The sequence below is a fragment of the Protomyctophum parallelum genome (assembly GCF_964188405.1).
Source record: "Protomyctophum parallelum genome assembly, chromosome: 6".
NCBI lineage: Eukaryota > Metazoa > Chordata > Actinopteri > Myctophiformes > Myctophidae > Protomyctophum > Protomyctophum parallelum.
Genome location: NC_139701.1, coordinates 40,093,383 through 40,111,796, shown reverse-complemented (window position 1 = coordinate 40,111,796; position 18,414 = coordinate 40,093,383). Strand labels below are relative to the sequence as shown.

The following is an 18,414-nucleotide window of genomic DNA, read 5'->3' as shown; positions in this document are numbered from 1 at the left end:
TAAACTGAGTTTACTCCGTTTCTGAATTCGTCTATAAACGAACACAATCATACAACATCAGCTGTACTGTAGGTTCTGTGACAAAACTACTCAAATTAGCAAGACACTGAGAGACATGTAGGTAAGTAGGTACCCCCCCCCCCACACACACACACACACACAACAGGCCAGGGCCTTGGAACAAAGTGGCACACTGACAGAGGTGAATTATTTAAAGGACAGGAGTGATTTATTACAGCGTGAGGCACACTCTTAACCCTGATCAAACAGGATTACGATTACAATACCCCTTCCCACTGCCGGACGCATTTAGCTGGAAAGCAAGTCTAGATTGGAAAGGGATTCTCTGCCTATCTGCTGGCTAATGCAAAGGGTCCTACTCCTGGTATTTCGACCCTGTTGCATCCATTTCCTTTGCATGTCCACTGATTAATTCATTAAGCGACTGGCTTCAAGGAAGAAGCCGTAGCTGGCTTAAACAATTGGGGAATTTATGTAGCCCCCTCACCCTGGATGTACCACAACGAGATGAGCAGCACATGGCAAATTGCATTAGGGAGGTTAAGAGAGAGGGGGCGGGGGGCAGGGGAGCCATTCTGCTGTGGGCAATAATCAACATTACCAGAGATCACAAGTTCAAATTACTGCATTGGCACAGATAGGGCACAACTCTGGTCCTGTAATCCCCCTCAAAATCAGAACACACCACTTTATAGCAGCTCTTTTCAAGATAACACTTTACCGGCCCAGCCCTCTTTTATAGGACCCCTATGTTAATATTCCAGGACTTTGCTATGGAGCCTGTCACAATAAAACAGGCCTTTATGACAACCTGGACACACAGGTTGTCATAAAGGAACAGAAAATGGGATAAGCATTTTGGTACACACTGGGCAAAAATATATTATTCAGGCTATAGCATAGGCAGGGTGATTCAATACAGAGCTAGGAATTATTAAGCACCCTTTGGTCTGGAGTAAAATAGTCAAATCATCAAAATGGAGTTGCTAACTTAATACCGCGCTAAGTTGGTTGGTACTAATACCCCTGCCCTTGGTTTGGTGCTGACTGCCATTAGCTACAGGGCTGAGTCCAAGACTATTAGTAGATCTCTCACATGGGGTGGTCAGCTCATTAATTGGGCTTACCTGGTAAAGCGCACTTTGCAGATGGCGCATTCATAGGGCTTCTCTCCCGTGTGTGTTCGGATGTGGCGGGGCAGCTTGCCTGCTCCCTGAATGACCTTGGAGCATATGGGGCACTTCTGGAAGGCCTTAGAGCGCATCTTCCTCTCTCCTCCGGCCCCTCCTCCTCCTCCTCCACCCCTCTCTCCGCCACTGCCCCTCTCTCCTGCTCCTCTCTCTCCCGCTGACCCTCCCCTCTCGTGGCCGGCGCCACCCCGTGACGCCCACACAGGCAGCAGTCCCTGTGTCACAGCGGCCGAGGCTGTGTCCTCGTGCTGTGCGCTGTTAAAATAATTCAAGTAAAACTCCATGTCGGGATCGTCCCCATCCCCCGGCTCCTCCCCGGCGGCCGCGCGCTCCATCATCTGCTGCAGGAGGGCGCTGGCGGAGCCCCGCTCCCTGTCTGCCGCCTCCCTCCCTCCTCCCTCCCCCACGTCTGCCTCCTGCCCCAGCCTGGACTCGGTGGAGAGGTAGAAGTGGCCGTTCTGGGACGGAGGGTAATAAGACGAGCCTGGCCCTCCTCCGTTGCCCCGTGGCCAGTCTCTAGGCTCCCCCTGTGCCGCCTCCCCTTCCTCCTCCTCCTCATCCTCGTCCTCGTCCTCTTCGTCCTGCTCCTGCGTCGGGGCCTGGGCCAGGGCGAGGGCCAGAGGGGAGTAGTACTCGCTGGGGCCTCCAGGGGCCCCATTGCTGTGGGGCCCTCCGTTGCCGTGGTTAAAGTGCAGGTGTGTGGGCAGGTCCCTGAGCTCCGGCGTGCTGCAGCTGCTGCTCCAGTGCGCCCCCCTCTGGAAGTACTCGAGGTATTCCCGGGCCCGAAGACGATTCCCCTGCTCCCCGCCTCCTCTGCCCTTCCCTTCCTCCTCATCCTCGTCTTCATCTCTTTGCTCACTGCCCGCCTGGGAGAGGGAGGTGGGGGGGGGGGGGGGGGGGGGGGCAGAGGGAGTGGGAAGGACAGAGAAAGTGTGTCAGTGGAAGAAATAGGAGACTGACAGAGAGGGAGATGGAGGGAGTTACGCAGAGAGGCACAAAAGTGCACAGTTACCTACGTCCACCACACCATTGCTTAGCCTTAGTCCATGTAAATCACATTCAATGTGAAGATTATAGTACATCACACACAGGGCGAGGGGGTACACGTCAATGCACTAGGGTACGGCACACACAATCAATCTATCTGACATGCTTTACATCATGTGAATGTTGAAGCCTAGCTGTGATATGCTGGGTCTGTAGAATGTTGGGTACCCCACCCCATCTCTCTCTCTCTCTCTCTCTCTCTCTCACACAGACACTCACACACTCACTCACTCACACACACACACACACACACACACACACACACACACACACATCGGCTGAGCATGAGTAAGTGTTAGAGTAACCCTGGAGCTGTGGGCGTATGTGTTGCACTGTGTATGGGACGGATTGAGAAAATAATAAGGGCCATGATGTAAGCTGACTATTTGATAGCGGGATGGAGGGGCATTGGTATGGTATGACTGCCAGGGGCCCCAAGTTCTCCAACAACACATACTGTACCCTTCAAAGTCCCCAACAGCACTGCACTGTACCACAAGCCACCGTTCTACGAGATGTCTTTCCTAGTTATGGCGTGCCGTTGTGCAGAGCTGACCGGTGCTCAATAGGAATGACATGTTACCTGCGGGGAAAGCACTTTGGTGTCCAGTAGGTGCGTACAGACGTCCTGGACGGGTGGGATCTCCAGCAGATGGGCGGCGGCCAGGATGTCGGCTACACTGCTGTGGCTGACCATCAGAGTGGCCGTGTAGGCAAAGTCCAGCAGCGCTCCCAGAGCCTCTGCCGCCACAAAGTCGAGGGCGTAGACGCTCTGCTGGTCCGCGGCGGCCCCCGACGTGAAGAGCTTGTGGAAGTAGGTGCTGCAGGAGGCCAGGACGGAGCGGTGAGCTGGGAACTCGCGGTCCTGGGTGACGAGCAGCACGTCGCAGAGCAGACCGCTCATCCGCTGCTTGTTCAGGCTTCCGAGGATGTCGGCGCTGTGCTCGGGGAAGGGGATCCCCACGGGGCCCTCCTCTGCCTCCCCGGCCCCTCCGCGGCCTCCTCCGCCCCCGCTGGCCGCCGTCCCCCTGAGCCGCCTTCCCCCTCGCCCGCCGGCCCCTGACGACATCTTCCACCAGCCTGCCGCCGAGCCGCCTAGCACAGCCGCCGCCCGCGTGTCCGTCCTGTCGTCTGTCCGTCTGCCTGTCTGAGGGAACAGGAGAGGAAGATCAGTTCACTGTTCACGTCATAGTTATACGGATGAACGAAGAACAAAATGAAACTCATCCTCTACAACTCCCAGGTCACAAAGTATATAAGTATATACTGTAGGCATTCTATGGAGAGGAAAAAAAGGGTCAACCTCAAACAAATTGCAGAAACTCTTTCAACTTCTGTTTTGTTTCATAAATATGTCAAAAAGTCCTAAGAAATCCCAGTGTTGGAACATATTGAAATATGTGCAAATAGATGAAGGTATACCCCTAACAAACCTATATTTTCATCACAGATGTCTATACATACAGTAAGGCTGCTGAGAATACAACACACACTATAACACACAAGGGCCAAAACCATGCTGCAAACCCCCCCCCCCCCCCCCCCCCCCAGTGCAAGAGTTCAGTCCATGGTTCATGACCTAATTCCAACTCAACTGCATGTCCCGAGCCCCGTCCATCCATTAAAAGAGGATTAATTGAAGACCAATCTTTTTTCGGCAACTCAAACGTTTATTCTGAGAACCGTTGTACCTATTTTATTTCTATATTTTTACAATTTACAAGCAGTTAGATGTGTTTAAATTCCATGCCATCTATTGAATAGAGGACTTCAGTGTCCGATATGACACTTTTTTTATGCTTGCGTCTCTCTGCCTGTCAATCCTCCTGCAAGTGTGAAGGCTCACATCACAAGTGTGCCCGCCCCTCGCCCTAGAAAACAAACTTTCCTCCCTCTCCTGTCTGAGTTCCTCTCCCCATTGTTTTGACAAGGATGTCAACCGTCGGTGAGCAAATACTGTCTACGCATCATATCACACAGCATCATATTACATTGAGACAGGGCCCTGAGGGCTGAATTGAATCGTATCGATCCATTGGGTGCTTAAAATGTATCTGCATCCAATCACTGATCGTGAATCAAATCAGTCCCGGAGGGTGAGATGCACATCGCCAGTCATAACAAATTAATTTAGTAGATACCTTTAAACCACCTTTGTCATTCACTTGACATGGTAAGAAGTGAAACAACCTGTCAGGAGTAGCAACGTTGTTTTGACTGCTGTAGTTGTGAGATGCGTTTTGACTGACTAGGGGGTGGGGACATTGTGCGTTCTTTAATAACCAGATCTGTTATTCTTAATCACATTGTTATATAACCTCAACAGTCCACCGGGTAAGCGGCAATATGACTCCATAGATCAGTATAACTCCCAATATTTCCAACACCTACGTGACTCTTTCATCAACTGGCCCAGTACCTCAAGTATCTGGAGGGGAGCCATATTGTTCTAACACCATAGTCCTACACACCTCTTTTTATGCCTAATGATTTTACAGCAAAGCTATATTGGCACAACAAGTGTATTTTACAAACTATATATATAAAATTATATATACTATATAAGTATAAATTGGCTGAGAGATTACAATGTAGTGGAGTGGTCTCAATGATTTTGAATAAATTGCTATTTTGGCCAACGTTAACATAAGCGGGAGGCTGAACACAGGACTGTAGATATCTGTGTAATATGCATAGATTGGTATTTATGCACAGCACATGGCTGTGTACTGTGTGTGTGTGTGTGTACATAAGCGGGAGGCTGAACACAGGACTGTAGATATCTGTGTAATATGCATAGATTGGTATTTATGCACAGCACATGTCTGTGTACTGTGTGTGTGTGTGTGTGTGTGTGTGTGTGTGTGTGTGTGTGTGTGTGTGTGTGCCCATGTATTATACGTATGAGCATGGCTGTATGTGTACCTGTGTGTGTGCATGCAAGCTCCTGCAAATGCAAAACTAAGAGTTTGCGGGGGACATAGTAGAGAAAGAGGGCAGTGGGGATCAGAGTGCATGCTGGGAGCCGGGCAGTGCAGCTTGCGCACTCCGTGTCAGTCAGAGTGCCAGAGTGGGGACAGAGGGAGGAGGAGGAGGAGAGGGTGGGGGGGGGGCTGCCAGATACAGCAGACCCTGTGGAAAAAACCCACAGGAGGAGGAAGAGGACACGCAACAAGCTGCAAGGGAACGGTATTAAAAAGGGAGGTTGTCAATCCGGTCTGAGCTGGTTACCCCACCCTGTACTGTGTGCCAAGTTCCAGCAAAGGCTGTCCCCTCGCTCACGTGTGGGGGGAGATTAAAACGATCGACTGAAGCCTGCGCAGGGGGAGGGGGGTTTCGGTGGAACAAGCCATCCTCCATTTGTCAGTTTACAAACACACAAATATACTGTATAATATAATGTGTGTGTGTGTGTGTATATATATACAATTTACACACAGGCTTGTATGACACGCTCACACGTAGGCAGACCGATAGATAGTTATAGTCTCTGTGCGCCCACCCTCTTCCATCTGGCACAGATTCCCAGCAGGGGGTAAGGCCGGGGGTAAGCGGGGAGGGGGGTGCACACTCCATAAGAGCACTTCTTTCAGTTGACATTCCTCAGATTAGCCTTTCTGCTACAGTGCATATACAGCACCACCGTGCCCAGCCGTACCTGCCCATACCTCTATGTCTCTCTCTCTCTTCCCTACCTGTTGGGCGACGTTCAGTGTTGCCAGACTTTGCGAGAGAAGTAAGCAACCAGGTCTATGACAAGCCCAAAAGAACCGACTGTAGGCCACATCATGTGCCCTTTAAACCTATTATGGATCGGCCATTTGAAAATAGCCGATCTACAAGCTCACAATGTGTCGCATGCCACGAGTCGTTGTGAGCAGTTTTCAAACAAATCTGGTATGTTGGTCCCTGGCACAAAATATTAAACAATATTAAACAAGCCGAAAATCAACCCACAAAAAACAATATTTACAAGCGACTTTACAGAAGAACAATTAGCTTATAATAAGCATACATGGCAACACTGGTGACGTTCACCTCTCCCCTGCTCTGTTCAGCCACGTCCACTCCCTTCTCAAAAGCCATGCCTCTCCTATAGACCGATTCCGTACCGGTTTCATGGTTGCAGCCTACGTATTTCCTGTAGGCGGACTCGACATAGCTGCGGGAGTAAAACCCTCACCAGGCGCACCTCTTCCACTACAGTGAACGGCAGAGTGACTGATTTTAGTTTGCCTCAAACTTTACTCCTTTACCTGCTTTTTTACTAACACTAACATTACAAAAATGCCCAGAACATCGAGATGAACCTGTGTAGTTTATGGCTGCTCCAACAGTAGTGGCAACATAAAAAAAAAAAAAAAAACGGAATGTCTAATATCCACCTCGGTGGCGGAGACCAGAGCCATTGAGTAATGGTTGAGACAAAGCAGTGAAGGGTCCTGAAAGATACGTAATTTCCCAATACCCAATCTTTCTGTTTTATGAACACAAGGCTGCTGTATTTTATACCTCATACTAAGCATTTAAAGTATGAGGTATAAAGTACAGCAGCCTTGTGTTAATAAACAGAAAGATTTGGTATTGGGTAAGACTTGCGTTATGTATCTTTCACTGCTTTGTCTCAACCATTACTCAATGGCTCTGGTCTCCGCCACAGCGGTGGATATTAGACATTCCGTTTTTTGTTTTTTTTTATGTTGCCACTACTGTTGGAGCAGCCATAAACTACACAGGTTCATCTCGATGTTCTGGGCATCTTTGTAATGTTAGTGTTAGTAAAAAAGCAGGTAAAGGAGTAAAGTTTGAGGCAAACTAACATCAGTCACTCTGCCGTTCACTGTAGTGGAAGAGGTGCGCCTGGTGAGGGTTTTACTCCCGCAGCTATGTCGAGTCCGCCTACAGGAAATACGTAGGCTGCGACCATGAAACCGGTACGGAATCGGTCTATAGGTCCACACCTTGAGTTCTGGCACCGTGTCAGCTGTACCCACAGGCCAGAGAGAGATAGGTGAGGCTCTCTAAAACAGACCTCTCAGGTAAATGGTGCATTTATATAGCGCCGTCATCCAAGGCGCATTACATGATTGAGTGATTGAATACTTTATTGGCAGAAGTGTAATCAGTACAGGGTACAGTCAAACACACGTCCAATGGGATCACGAAAAAAGTCCTTGCGGTCTTGTTTCCATTCAAGTCCTGGGTATTCAATTCATAATCATGACGTGAAAAATAACAACAAAAATCAAATAATCATAAAAGGTAAAAATACCAAAAATATATAGGTTGGGGAACAAAGAAGGGGTTATAAGGAGGTGGGGGTAGTCACTAGACTAAGGTGGGGGGGGGGGGGTAATCATTTCCTCTACCTTTGGCATTCTGAAAGGTGGATTTTCAGGTCTATTTAAAAGGGACGCCAGGGATTTACATTTTTTGAGGGGAGTCAGGGCATTCTACACTTGGGTGGCTGTGCTGTAGAAGGAGAATTTGCCCATGTTTGTTTTGAAAGTGGTACCAGATCGTTGTTCTCGCTTCCTCTTGTATTGTGGCTGTGGGAGTCACTTTTTTAGGTAGTTGTCAGGTATGCGGACCAGAGGGCAAAGCTTCATTTACAATTTTAAATGTCAGTCCCAATTTCAATTGCTTAACTCTGTTAACATTTACATTTACAATCACCCATTCACACACCGATGGCGGAGGAAACCATGCAAGGCACCAACATGCATCAGGAGCAATTAGGGGTTCAGCGTCTTGCTCAAGGACACTTCGACACTGACTCTGGGATCGAACTGGGAACCTCACGGTTGGCATCCAGCTGCTCTACCGGCCACTCTACCCCTAAGCAGACACTGCAGCCCCGGAGATGCAGAAAGTTGGGATGCGTGCACTGTTATCTCCATGTCACTTTCCTCTTATCTCCCTTTTCTATATTTACCATTTCAATGTCACTGACATAAGTAGGATGAATTCATTTCAACACATGGTTATCTTTAAAATGGGTCAAAAGTTTACATGAGAGCACAACAATGATATAATGGAGACATTGAGAGCGCAAATGATAAAACTGTTTATACATTCAAATAGGACATGCTATATTTCAAAGTACCCCTTGTGCTCGACTTATTGTACAGTGTCTACTCACTTGATCTTAGACCCAATAATGTCCTTCCTCTCCTATCTATGTGTCCCTTAACATTATTCTAATTTGGATAGGCAGCTGACATCTTAGCCTCTACAAACTCAGACACTGTCTTTCCCCAAGAACTCTGATAAAAACGGCCCATCCGACATTGACGCAAATTTTATTACCCGCCACTCAGTTCGTATTTGAATATGCTGAGGGAGGGGAGAGAGGCTAAGTCAGAGTGTGGAGGGCAAGTGAGGGAGAGCAAGCTCGATGGAGGATGGGGGTGAGCGAAAGAGATAGAACAAGAGGGGGAGTGAGAGGGAAAGAGGAGAGTAGAGGGAAGAGGAGAGAATGAGATGAGACGGATGAAGGATCTAGGGAGAGGGCGACCACATGGCGAACGGTCGTGTCCTTCACAGGTGGAAATAGATCTCAGTGAGCCCTAGCAGAGGAAGAGCTATTCTGCTTCCCTCGGTCTCTCTGCCACTCTCGCTGCTGCTGCACACAGGCAGCACCTGCAGAGGAGGCTTTGCTTGCAACATCGCTTACACGTTATCCCCAGGACACACACAGCTGACCCTGGGTCACGGCTTTGTGGGGTAAAGAAGCTGAGCTGAGACGAGATAACACTAACACACACACACACACACACACACACACAGACACACACACACCAAGTCAATACAGCGTCAACGGAGCATGGAGGCAGTGTCCCGCGCGGAGGAGCCGCCCGTCCCCGAATGACCTGCAAAGCGCAGGTAGAAAGAGGAAACACAGTGCAAACAAACCTGATCCTGACACCTCCTCATGGCTTGAAACATTCCTTATCACTAATTCATGCCTGTGGGTGACAAGGCCCGCAGTCTGGTGTACAGCAGAGCAGCGCCCGGCCGGCCGGCTGTGTCCCTCTCAGTTCCAGAGGGGGACGGCCCTCCTCTCTAAGGCTAGGCTGCATGCACACACTGGCCTGTTTTGCAAGTCAAACCACCACTTACTGCAGAACCCACCGGCCCCACCCATATCCTCATCTCCTCTAACCTTACCTATACTAACCCGCTGACTCCGCCTCACCCCACACAAACACGCACGCGCGCACGCACGCGCACAGTGCACACACACACGCGCACACACACAAGTATAACTATACTTACGAGGACGTCAACATTTTAGAATGGCATGGCATCGAAGATTGCAGTTTAAATTGCAGATCTACAAGCTCACAATGTGTTGCATTTGCAAGTGTAACCATTTTCTTGGGGCGCAACACCAGCATGCAACTAAAGTATGCGTAAATATAAATCAGTCATACCTCTAACCAAAACCCCTAAACTCAACATCTAACAACTAAATAATTTGAGGACCGGGAAAGTGGTCCTCACAATGTCAATTTCTCAAATAATTCTACTATACTTGTAGGGACATTTGGACCTTACAAGTATAGTAATACAAGTACACACACACACACACACACACACACACACACACACACACACACACACACACACACACACACACACACACACACACACACACACACACACACACACACACACACACACACACACACACACACACACACACACACACACACACACACACGTGCATACTAACCACACAGCAGGGGAAACTATGCAGATTAGATTTCAGGGATGATTTGAACGCATGGCATACTGGCCAGCCAGAGCAATGCGTCAACTTTGTTTCAGTCCTGTTCCAAGGCATGTCTCACAGTTCACAACTCATCCATATACGCTGCTGTTGCTTTTAGACCAGAGTGGTTCCCAACCAAATCACAAAAGCATTCGTGGCCCACCCATCTGATCACTTAGCAAGGCAGCCATTTGGCTGCCGTGTTAAGTGGTCAGATGGTCGGTGCATTTTCAGAGTTAATTTGAATGATCAATCAATCGATTGTGTTTTTCTTCTTCTTCTTCTTTTTACACGAATGATTTCATATTCATGTTATATTATCAATGACATTTGGGTTTTTTGCCAATTATTTGGGGCCCCACTTGCAATACCATCATGGCCCACCAGTCCACAGGATGGGACTTGCTGTTTTAAGATAATGTGGCTGTGCATCGCATCGAGTTCTACATCTAGTAGATGTATGACTGAATAGTTTCCACGTATCTATCTTTGCGTGTGTCTGACACATACCAGTCATTCCTAGAATACAACAGAACAGAAACAGAGTTTAAAGCATTAAAACCGAGAAAGTGCCATTTTAGATTTTAGTGTTGGCTAATTCAAAGATAGCAGACGTGCAAGCTCACAGTGCGTCACTTCGTGCCACGCCGCAAGCTTGTACATCATTCTGAACATTTTATAAGCATCTTGAAAAGTGTGAGAACTACTGGTTTAGAATCGGCCTCAGGTCGTAATGAACACTCAATAAATTCAGGTGTGTCTTACAGTAGCTAGACGAGGATGTAAGCAGAGGAATTATAAATGCTGAGCAGCGATGATCGGGGCCAGGCAACCTGAGGTCTGGTCAGGTCTGGGCAACCTGAGGTCTGGTCAGGTCTGGTCAGGTCTGGGCAACCTGAGGTCTAGTCAGGTCCGATGCTATGTGCAGAGTTTTGTTGATGCTACTCATACACTGAGTTGGCACTGCTGTCAGTGCCTGGTATCGAACCTAGGGCTGTCACAGTTATGCGATTTTACTTGGCAATTGATTGTCGCTCAATACATTTGCGATTGATTTAATTGTGTTTTTGTTGTTGAACACTGGGGAAAAAAATTACATTTCTATTTGGCTTTGTATGTATAATGTATACTTGTATGTATAGTGAAAATAGCCAATCTATATCTGCTATTTGAAAATGTTTGAGAATACGATTATGCAAATAATTGCAATTAGACGATTAATGTAATAATTGTGAAACGCCTAATTGAACACACAACCTTTTGACTCAAGGGGAGCACCCATGCATACACCATGTTAGTTACTGTTACATGGATCTATTCTAGAATAAATATTACCCAGCTAGAGTGTATTGTTTAAGGGAACCATTTGCAGAGTTACAGTTATATTACCACAGTATTAAACACATCTACACCCTTAGTTGACATTTTAAATGTTGCTATTCTTTGAAATCATCAATCAGGGGATGTGATGTTAGAGAATAACAAATGAAAGAAATTAATATTTTTAAATCGCATGCCTCTAATCCACAAAGCACAATTTTGCATCACTCAGGGCTCAAACTCCCAGCCATACACACAAAAGCCACAGGACACACACGCATAAGCACATGGTGCTTTTCTTCCGCTCCGTCCGTGTTAATTAATGCAGCCATGCTCACACGGACGCTCCGTGCGTGGCGAGAAATACATCATATGTGCAGATACTTGCTTTTTTCATTGCGTTAAAGGAGAATTCCATGCTGGAAGGCTTTTTTACCTTTCTTTGTAGTCCTTTGTAGTTTGTTACGTCCCCACCAAAGAGGTCCAGGTGTTCTTTTGTGCAAAAACTCCTTATTGGCTATTTCCCCTACCATAAGCCCTTAATGAATTGCATTGGAATTGGAATTGAATGGGGCTATGGGGTGTTGTGCTAATTCGCTTATTTCCATCGAAATAAGTAGTAAAGTGTGCCGCTTGGGATATTATTTACATTATGAAGAGAGGATGGGGTTTTTTTAGCGATGGAAATATGCGAATTACCACAACACCCCATAGCCCCATTCAATTCCCATTCAATTCAATGCAATTCATTTAGGGCTTGTGGTAGGGGAAATAGCCAATAAGGATCTTTTGCATAAAATAACACCTGGACCTCTTTGGTGGGGACGTAACAACTACAAAGAAAGGTAAGAAAGCCTTTTAGTATGGAATTCTCCTTTAAACACCAAGGGAAAGTCATGAACTTGTTGAGCTACTTACCAAGTGACAAACCACATCATATGGCTTCACACTATGTGAAAGCTTAGATTGTAGAGTTCTAATTAGGGCAGGCTACTTGGCTTCTATCATCATGGAGCAACAGTTTAGGTAGCCTACTATAGGAAAATGAGCAGAACAAGATTTCCATTTAATACTTTTTTGTTTGTTTGTTTGCAAAAGTAGCACTGGCATTGATTTAGGCCGGGTCATCGTGGATTTTGTGCGTCACTTAAAATCAAGAGAAAACAAGCCTGGAAGAGCCATGGTTCAAACCGGAGTCCTTTGGATTCTCAGACACTAAAAGTCCTGAGTTACTGCATCACCAAGGTGAATGTTGGTGAAAGAAGACCATGTAATTAACAAATGAATATTGAAAACAAATGGGCACAAGGCTACCCGATAGCTAAGTGGAGATGCATACCGCAAGGGCTCTCAATTCCTGGCCGTACCATTTGCTGTACAGTATATCATTCCTCTGCTCTCCATTTCCTTCACTGTATCTGTCTCAATAAAGCATGAACTAAAAAAAGTCTAATATGAAAATGTCATGGCAGTGTGGCATAAATATGAAGGAAAAGAAGAGTAATAAACATTGGAAGTTGATGAGAAAGAGAGTGAAACAAACAAAACTCAAAGCTTATGAAGATTTCTGCTCAATTGCGACTACATTTTGGTGAAAATTCGCAGCACGCATAACTGAAGATTTGAAGAAGATGATGAAGAAAGAAGAATCCGAAATACAAGAGGGACTGGCTGGCAGCATAGCTGTCCCTCTTTTTCACTGCTGGTCTTTCTGAAAGTTAAACAACCTTCTTTAAGCTCATGTGTTTTTGTTTTTACTTTCACTGTACTGTTTTTATGTAGTGTTACTACAGTTATTACTGTAGTTACTTTGTAGAAAATGTCTGTCATGCAAAGCATGTGATCTATTCATAGAAGTAATTTCTCATGGATAATAACTATTTGCATGCAGGCTGAGAGCAATATAGGACATTGCCAGGCCGTGACACACTGTACAAGGACACAATATTGAACAATATGTCTATATTGTATAAAGAAACTCTTACCTAATAATTACCAAATAATAACCATTTCAGAATATCTATACTTTTACTTGATAGAAGTATTGTATGTATGTATAGCCCAAGAAACGTCTTCACAATCAGAAGTTCTTTTGAACAGCATGTGTGTTATAATACTGTTGTGCTGTAATCTTAATTCAAAGTCAGGATACAGAATATGTGAAAATGGTCTTTCCTCTCCTATATAATACTCCTTCTATGTCTTTCATTTCATTTTTCAACTCTCTCCTCTTTTCTCGACTGTCTACTGTAATTCTTCTGGTCTGGTGATTAGCAGAGATGGGGAATAACTAGACAAGGGTTCAAGGTCGAGGCAAGAGGATATTACAAGATAATCAGAATCAGTATAGGGCCAGTTCCAAGGGAAGGGGATTTTAAGCAAGGGTTCGGGCCAAGTGACTCACCGTTACCAGCGTTGGAAGGAAGCACGACTGGTTGTAATGGGAGCAAAAGGGCGAGAGTGTGATGAAACTAAAGTTGAGAGGGCCAGTCTAGGCTGGGCCGTTTCAATAGAAACTAACCAGGAAACTGCCTAAACTGAGAGACAATGACGGCGAGAAAGGTGGAGGTTTAGGTGGAATGTAAAACAAACTCAACCATAGGCTCATGCATAACCCCCTGGGTGTATGACACTGACAGCCTGGTAATCTAGGTCTGATGTCAATGATAAACTCTTTTAACCTCTCCCTCACTCACCCAATGTGACCCTCATCAACAAGGGAAAACTTAACCACCAGGTGGTCAATAAAATTTTAGTATGAGGAACTTAAAGTTTTTCTTTTTTATGAAGTCAGGGCTGAGATCCTTTCTGTCAAGTTAAGTAAAGTTATTATTATTATAACAAGGTTTCTACAATATGGCGTGTATACTGATGTTACTACCGGTAGCTTACTGTAATGCATTTAACATACTGTAATGCATTTAACATCAAACTTTTCTTAAAATACTATGCTATTAATACATTTTGGTCGCTCGTGACAAATACCTTTGAGAGCAGATGATTACATCTGCTGTGCTTCTATTTTGTTAGCCATGTTTTTCCAATCAGAACTTCAAGACCACTCTATTTCACTGGCATACTACTGTAGCAATCATTTCGTCAGAGTATGTCACTCACATTTGCCAAATTGTGCATTTCTCAATTTGGAATTAGAGTATTTTACTTCACTCCACTTCTAGGGGGCGGAGCCACATTGGAACATGTTTTGACATAGCACCCTCCTCAAGTCACCAGAGCAGTACAACCACAACCACATTCTGACATTCGTTACAGCTAGTGTAACATGCTCTAACACTGTTGTGATGTCAACCAGGAAGTGTATCTAAATCTAACACGTGGCTTCAAAGACAACACTCGACACATCACAGAGCTGCCAAGTGGAGAGCCCAGGCTGGTCAGTTGGTCTGTCCATGGCGGGTCCAATGTGCCCGAGCTGCACCATTCTGTGCATGCACAGCTCAATGGAGAGAGAGAGCACTTCCTGTGTGTCTGTGGCAGGCGTGTAACAGAACCCGCTCTGTTATCAGATGACCAGCTCTCTCTCTCCTTCTCTCTCCTCCTCTACCCCCTCTCCCTATCTCTCCGTCTGTCCCCACATCTGACCCTCCTCTCTCTCTCTCTGTCCATCTCATCATTCTCCATCTTTCTGTCTCAGACACTGCCCAGTGCCCACTACATCACCCACTTCCCCTTTCCCCTGCTGAGAAGGCAAAACTCAGACACCCACCCACCATCCCACCCCCTGCTAATTCTCCTTCCTTTTCTGCAAGACTGCAAACTAACCATCTTCACTCCTTCCTCCTCACCATTCCAACCACTAAATCAACAGACCAACAAAAAAAGAAAGTAAAGATAAGAAAATAAGGGAAGGGGTCATTTGCATCTTTACTCATATATTGACATTTTCACATAACCAAAAGGACAGCCTGGTCTCTCAAGGCACAAATGATATTGAAGGTCAAAGTGTTATTGCTTAAAGCTGACAACAGGTTGGAGGTAAACCCCTTGAGCTTGTCTTTAAAATGTCTCCAGGGGGTGGGGCAGGGGTCTGTCAGCACAAAAATGTGTAGTGTACCAGCCAACATACAGTAGCACAAAAATACAGCATCAACTCTCACATACTATACAAATGTGGAAGTGTAGAAAGTCAAGTTTAACTTAACCTCCACCCAGACAAACATCCCTGTGCTCTGACTGTGTATCCTGGCCTCTCTCTCCCACTCTCTCTCTCTAATTTGATCAGGTTGTGTTGGCCTCTCCATAATAAACGTCCCAGAACAGAACAAGCCCCTTCACTCCCCCCAAACTGCAGCTAAACAACATGAAAACAACAGAGGGGTCTGTCTGTCCGTCTAACCAGGCTGAGAGCTGTGGTATACAGAGCAGCTGACCAGGGGAGCCAAACTAAAGTGGGAAGTGAAGCTCCATTCTCTTGTGTATGAGGCTGGCCGATAAACAGGTATGATATACTGTAGGCTATAGATTAAATATTTTAACACATACAGTTTAACACTCCAAAAAGCATGCTGGTTTAAGGGCAAACTACACGAAACAACGTAGAATTGGTTTGAAAATAGCAAGGTTTCACAGGATTGCTTCCAGTTTATAGATCATAATTCATAACACACAATTTTCGACCACATACACAAAACCTTGGACAAATATAGTGCTATGTTAAAAAAACAAAGTGTATCGTACAATAGCGACCGTTTCAACCTAAAATGAAGCCTTGAGCTGCCACAGCAAACCTCACGCAACCTGTCTTCACAGTCAGTCTGAACCTGCTAGTTTCAGGCTATAGTGGCGCAGGCACAAACATACAGGAATATCAAACTGTATTCAGCCTCACCGCCAAATTGATGGGTGGTGTCTTGGACCAGCCCACAGCCACTGAAGTCCCCTGCAATTCCCCTGGAGTCTATTGTTGGCAACACACACACACACACACACACAACACACACACACGCACGCACAGCGTCCTAGTTTAACCTCTTGCTGGAATTTACTTGAACTAAAAGTATAGAGTTACTTGTGTTCTGCAGTGGCATTCAGGAAGTGGCATCGAGGGCAGCATTGACATAAACATTAAACATTTTCAGTGACATTGGACAGAATGAAAAATGTCATTCACTCCGGCTATGCGCTACCTCCTGACAACAAGGATTCCAAACACTTTCCCAGCGCCTGGGCGTCTTCCTCTTCATTTGCTCTCTCAAGTACTCCCTGCTGCTTGTACCCTCTTTGTGCCCGCACACTTAAAAAACGGGTTCAGCAAGTATGGGATGCCAAAAAATATGCATCTGTGTATCAAGCAATGCAGGCAGGGTTCCTGTAAATTCTTCAAACAAACCACAAGAGAGTAGTGCTGTACAGTCTAGATTTAAGAAACGCTGTACATTTGTATGTGTACTATACTGTATGTATGTGCGGGGCCTGGTATGGTTTGAGCTGAAGAGAGAAACTTGAAATCCATAAATAAATACTGAAGTGCCAAAGGATATTGACCTCAGTTTCCAGACCTTAAGGTTTTAAGTTATGGCAGCTTACACAAATAACAAGGTACATTTTCCACAAGAGCTTCCACATTTCCTCCCCTCCCGTGAGAGCGGCAGTTTTTAACTTGCACACCTTTTCCATGTAAACGAATGTGACATAACGTGCCTCTACTACGCCAGCTCTCAACACAGCCCACTCTGCTGCCGTCTGTCAAATAGCCGATGCCGTGTCCGTTCATATATCGATCTCGCATACAGTGGCCTTAGATGAATTACCCAGGGCCCTGAGGAGGAAACAGTAAATGATGTGCATCTTTTTCCATCCATTTTTAAGAACCAAAACCTCATCATGACATCGTGGCCATACATACAATAAAAACACAAAAGAAACCAGCCCGGCAAAGGAATGTTCAAAAAGCTTGCCTGTGGGAATACAAACTTTGACACAATGCGCGTCCTCTTGAGCTGTATACTGTGCAGTACCTTACTCTCAGCACTGACCTCCTTTATCTGCAAGTGGGTCAAGAACTATGAACTCTATCAACCTCCATCTCCCTATGTTTCATAAACATGCACAGTTGCACATACACACTACAGCACTCTTATTTCTCTATCAATCTGCCTTCTCATCTGTCATTTTCTCTTTCACATTACAATAAAACAGATTATCTGTATATATATTTGGAGTGCTTACCAGCTAGGCAGAAATAATTCCTGGGCCCCGTCTGCCTCTCCTGCCTGCCTGCCGGCCTGCTGTCCTGCCTCCGTCTCTGGGCAGGGCTGGAGCTTTACCAGACAGGAAACTTGCTAGTGGCCCTGGTCGTACAGGCAAGCCCTTGCCTGATCCCACACAAGCAGACACCTACCAGCTCCCCCCCTCTATTTTCAGCCCACAACTCAGGCTCTGCTTGCCTTCCTCCTATTGGCCTGACAGCTGCTCACTCACCACACCTCCTTGCTGGGATAGGCTAGCGGCTGTTCCCTTTCCTGTATGGCCAAGGGCAAGGCACTCTGGGATGTTGAGTCCTTGAATCCTATGTGACCCGCTACGCAGTCCCTACTGTGAACTACGTGTCCCAGCTTTCTCTGCCCTCACCACCCCCACTATCTCCAAGCTTGTTCTAACGTAAGCACTCCGGGCTGAATTATACACTACAGTATGTTGCTAGCAGGCTGCCAGGTATTAAAACTACAGACCAGCCATCAAACAGGGCAGTGCTTCGTATAAGAAAAAGCTTTCGTTCAGCACTGTTGGTAAACAACAAACAAACATCAGCTATGATACTGTCACAGTGTCACACAGTAACACCTCTAGACACATCTCAGATACACTTCCAAGACTCCTGACCTAAATTAACACTCATTCTGTAAAATGTCAAACACCAAAACAAATCCAGCGCACATAGAACACAATTTGCACCCCACTCCAATTGGGAAACGGGGATGACACTGTCCTGAAAAGTTGTTGTCGCCTGTCCGTTGTCCGATATAATTATTTCTGGTTCCTTCTTCCTCTTGTCCAGTGCCCCCCCCCCCTACCACCACCACCATCACCACCCTCTCT

The 18,414-nt window shown here is 46.1% G+C and overlaps 1 protein-coding gene across 3 annotated transcripts in view; it reads right to left on the bottom strand.

The window, feature by feature from the left end:
• The window catches only part of zbtb7a (zinc finger and BTB domain containing 7a), a 29,062-nt gene that overhangs the window by 9,961 nt on the left and 687 nt on the right, over positions 1–18,414 (bottom strand). The window contains exons 2-4 of one of the 3 annotated variants that reach the window (XM_083767318.1): positions 16,205–16,273; positions 2,842–3,401; positions 1,149–2,077 (exon numbers count right to left, since the gene is read on the bottom strand). In XM_083767318.1, the coding sequence (XP_083623444.1) occupies positions 1,149–2,077; positions 2,842–3,327 (1,415 nt within the window). In that variant the 5' untranslated portion in view covers positions 3,328–3,401; positions 16,205–16,273. Of the gene's footprint in view, positions 1–1,148; positions 2,078–2,841; positions 3,406–16,204; positions 16,274–17,544; positions 17,684–18,414 lie in introns of those variants that run through there. The other 2 variants (XM_083767316.1, XM_083767317.1) reach the window with 2 other exon arrangements.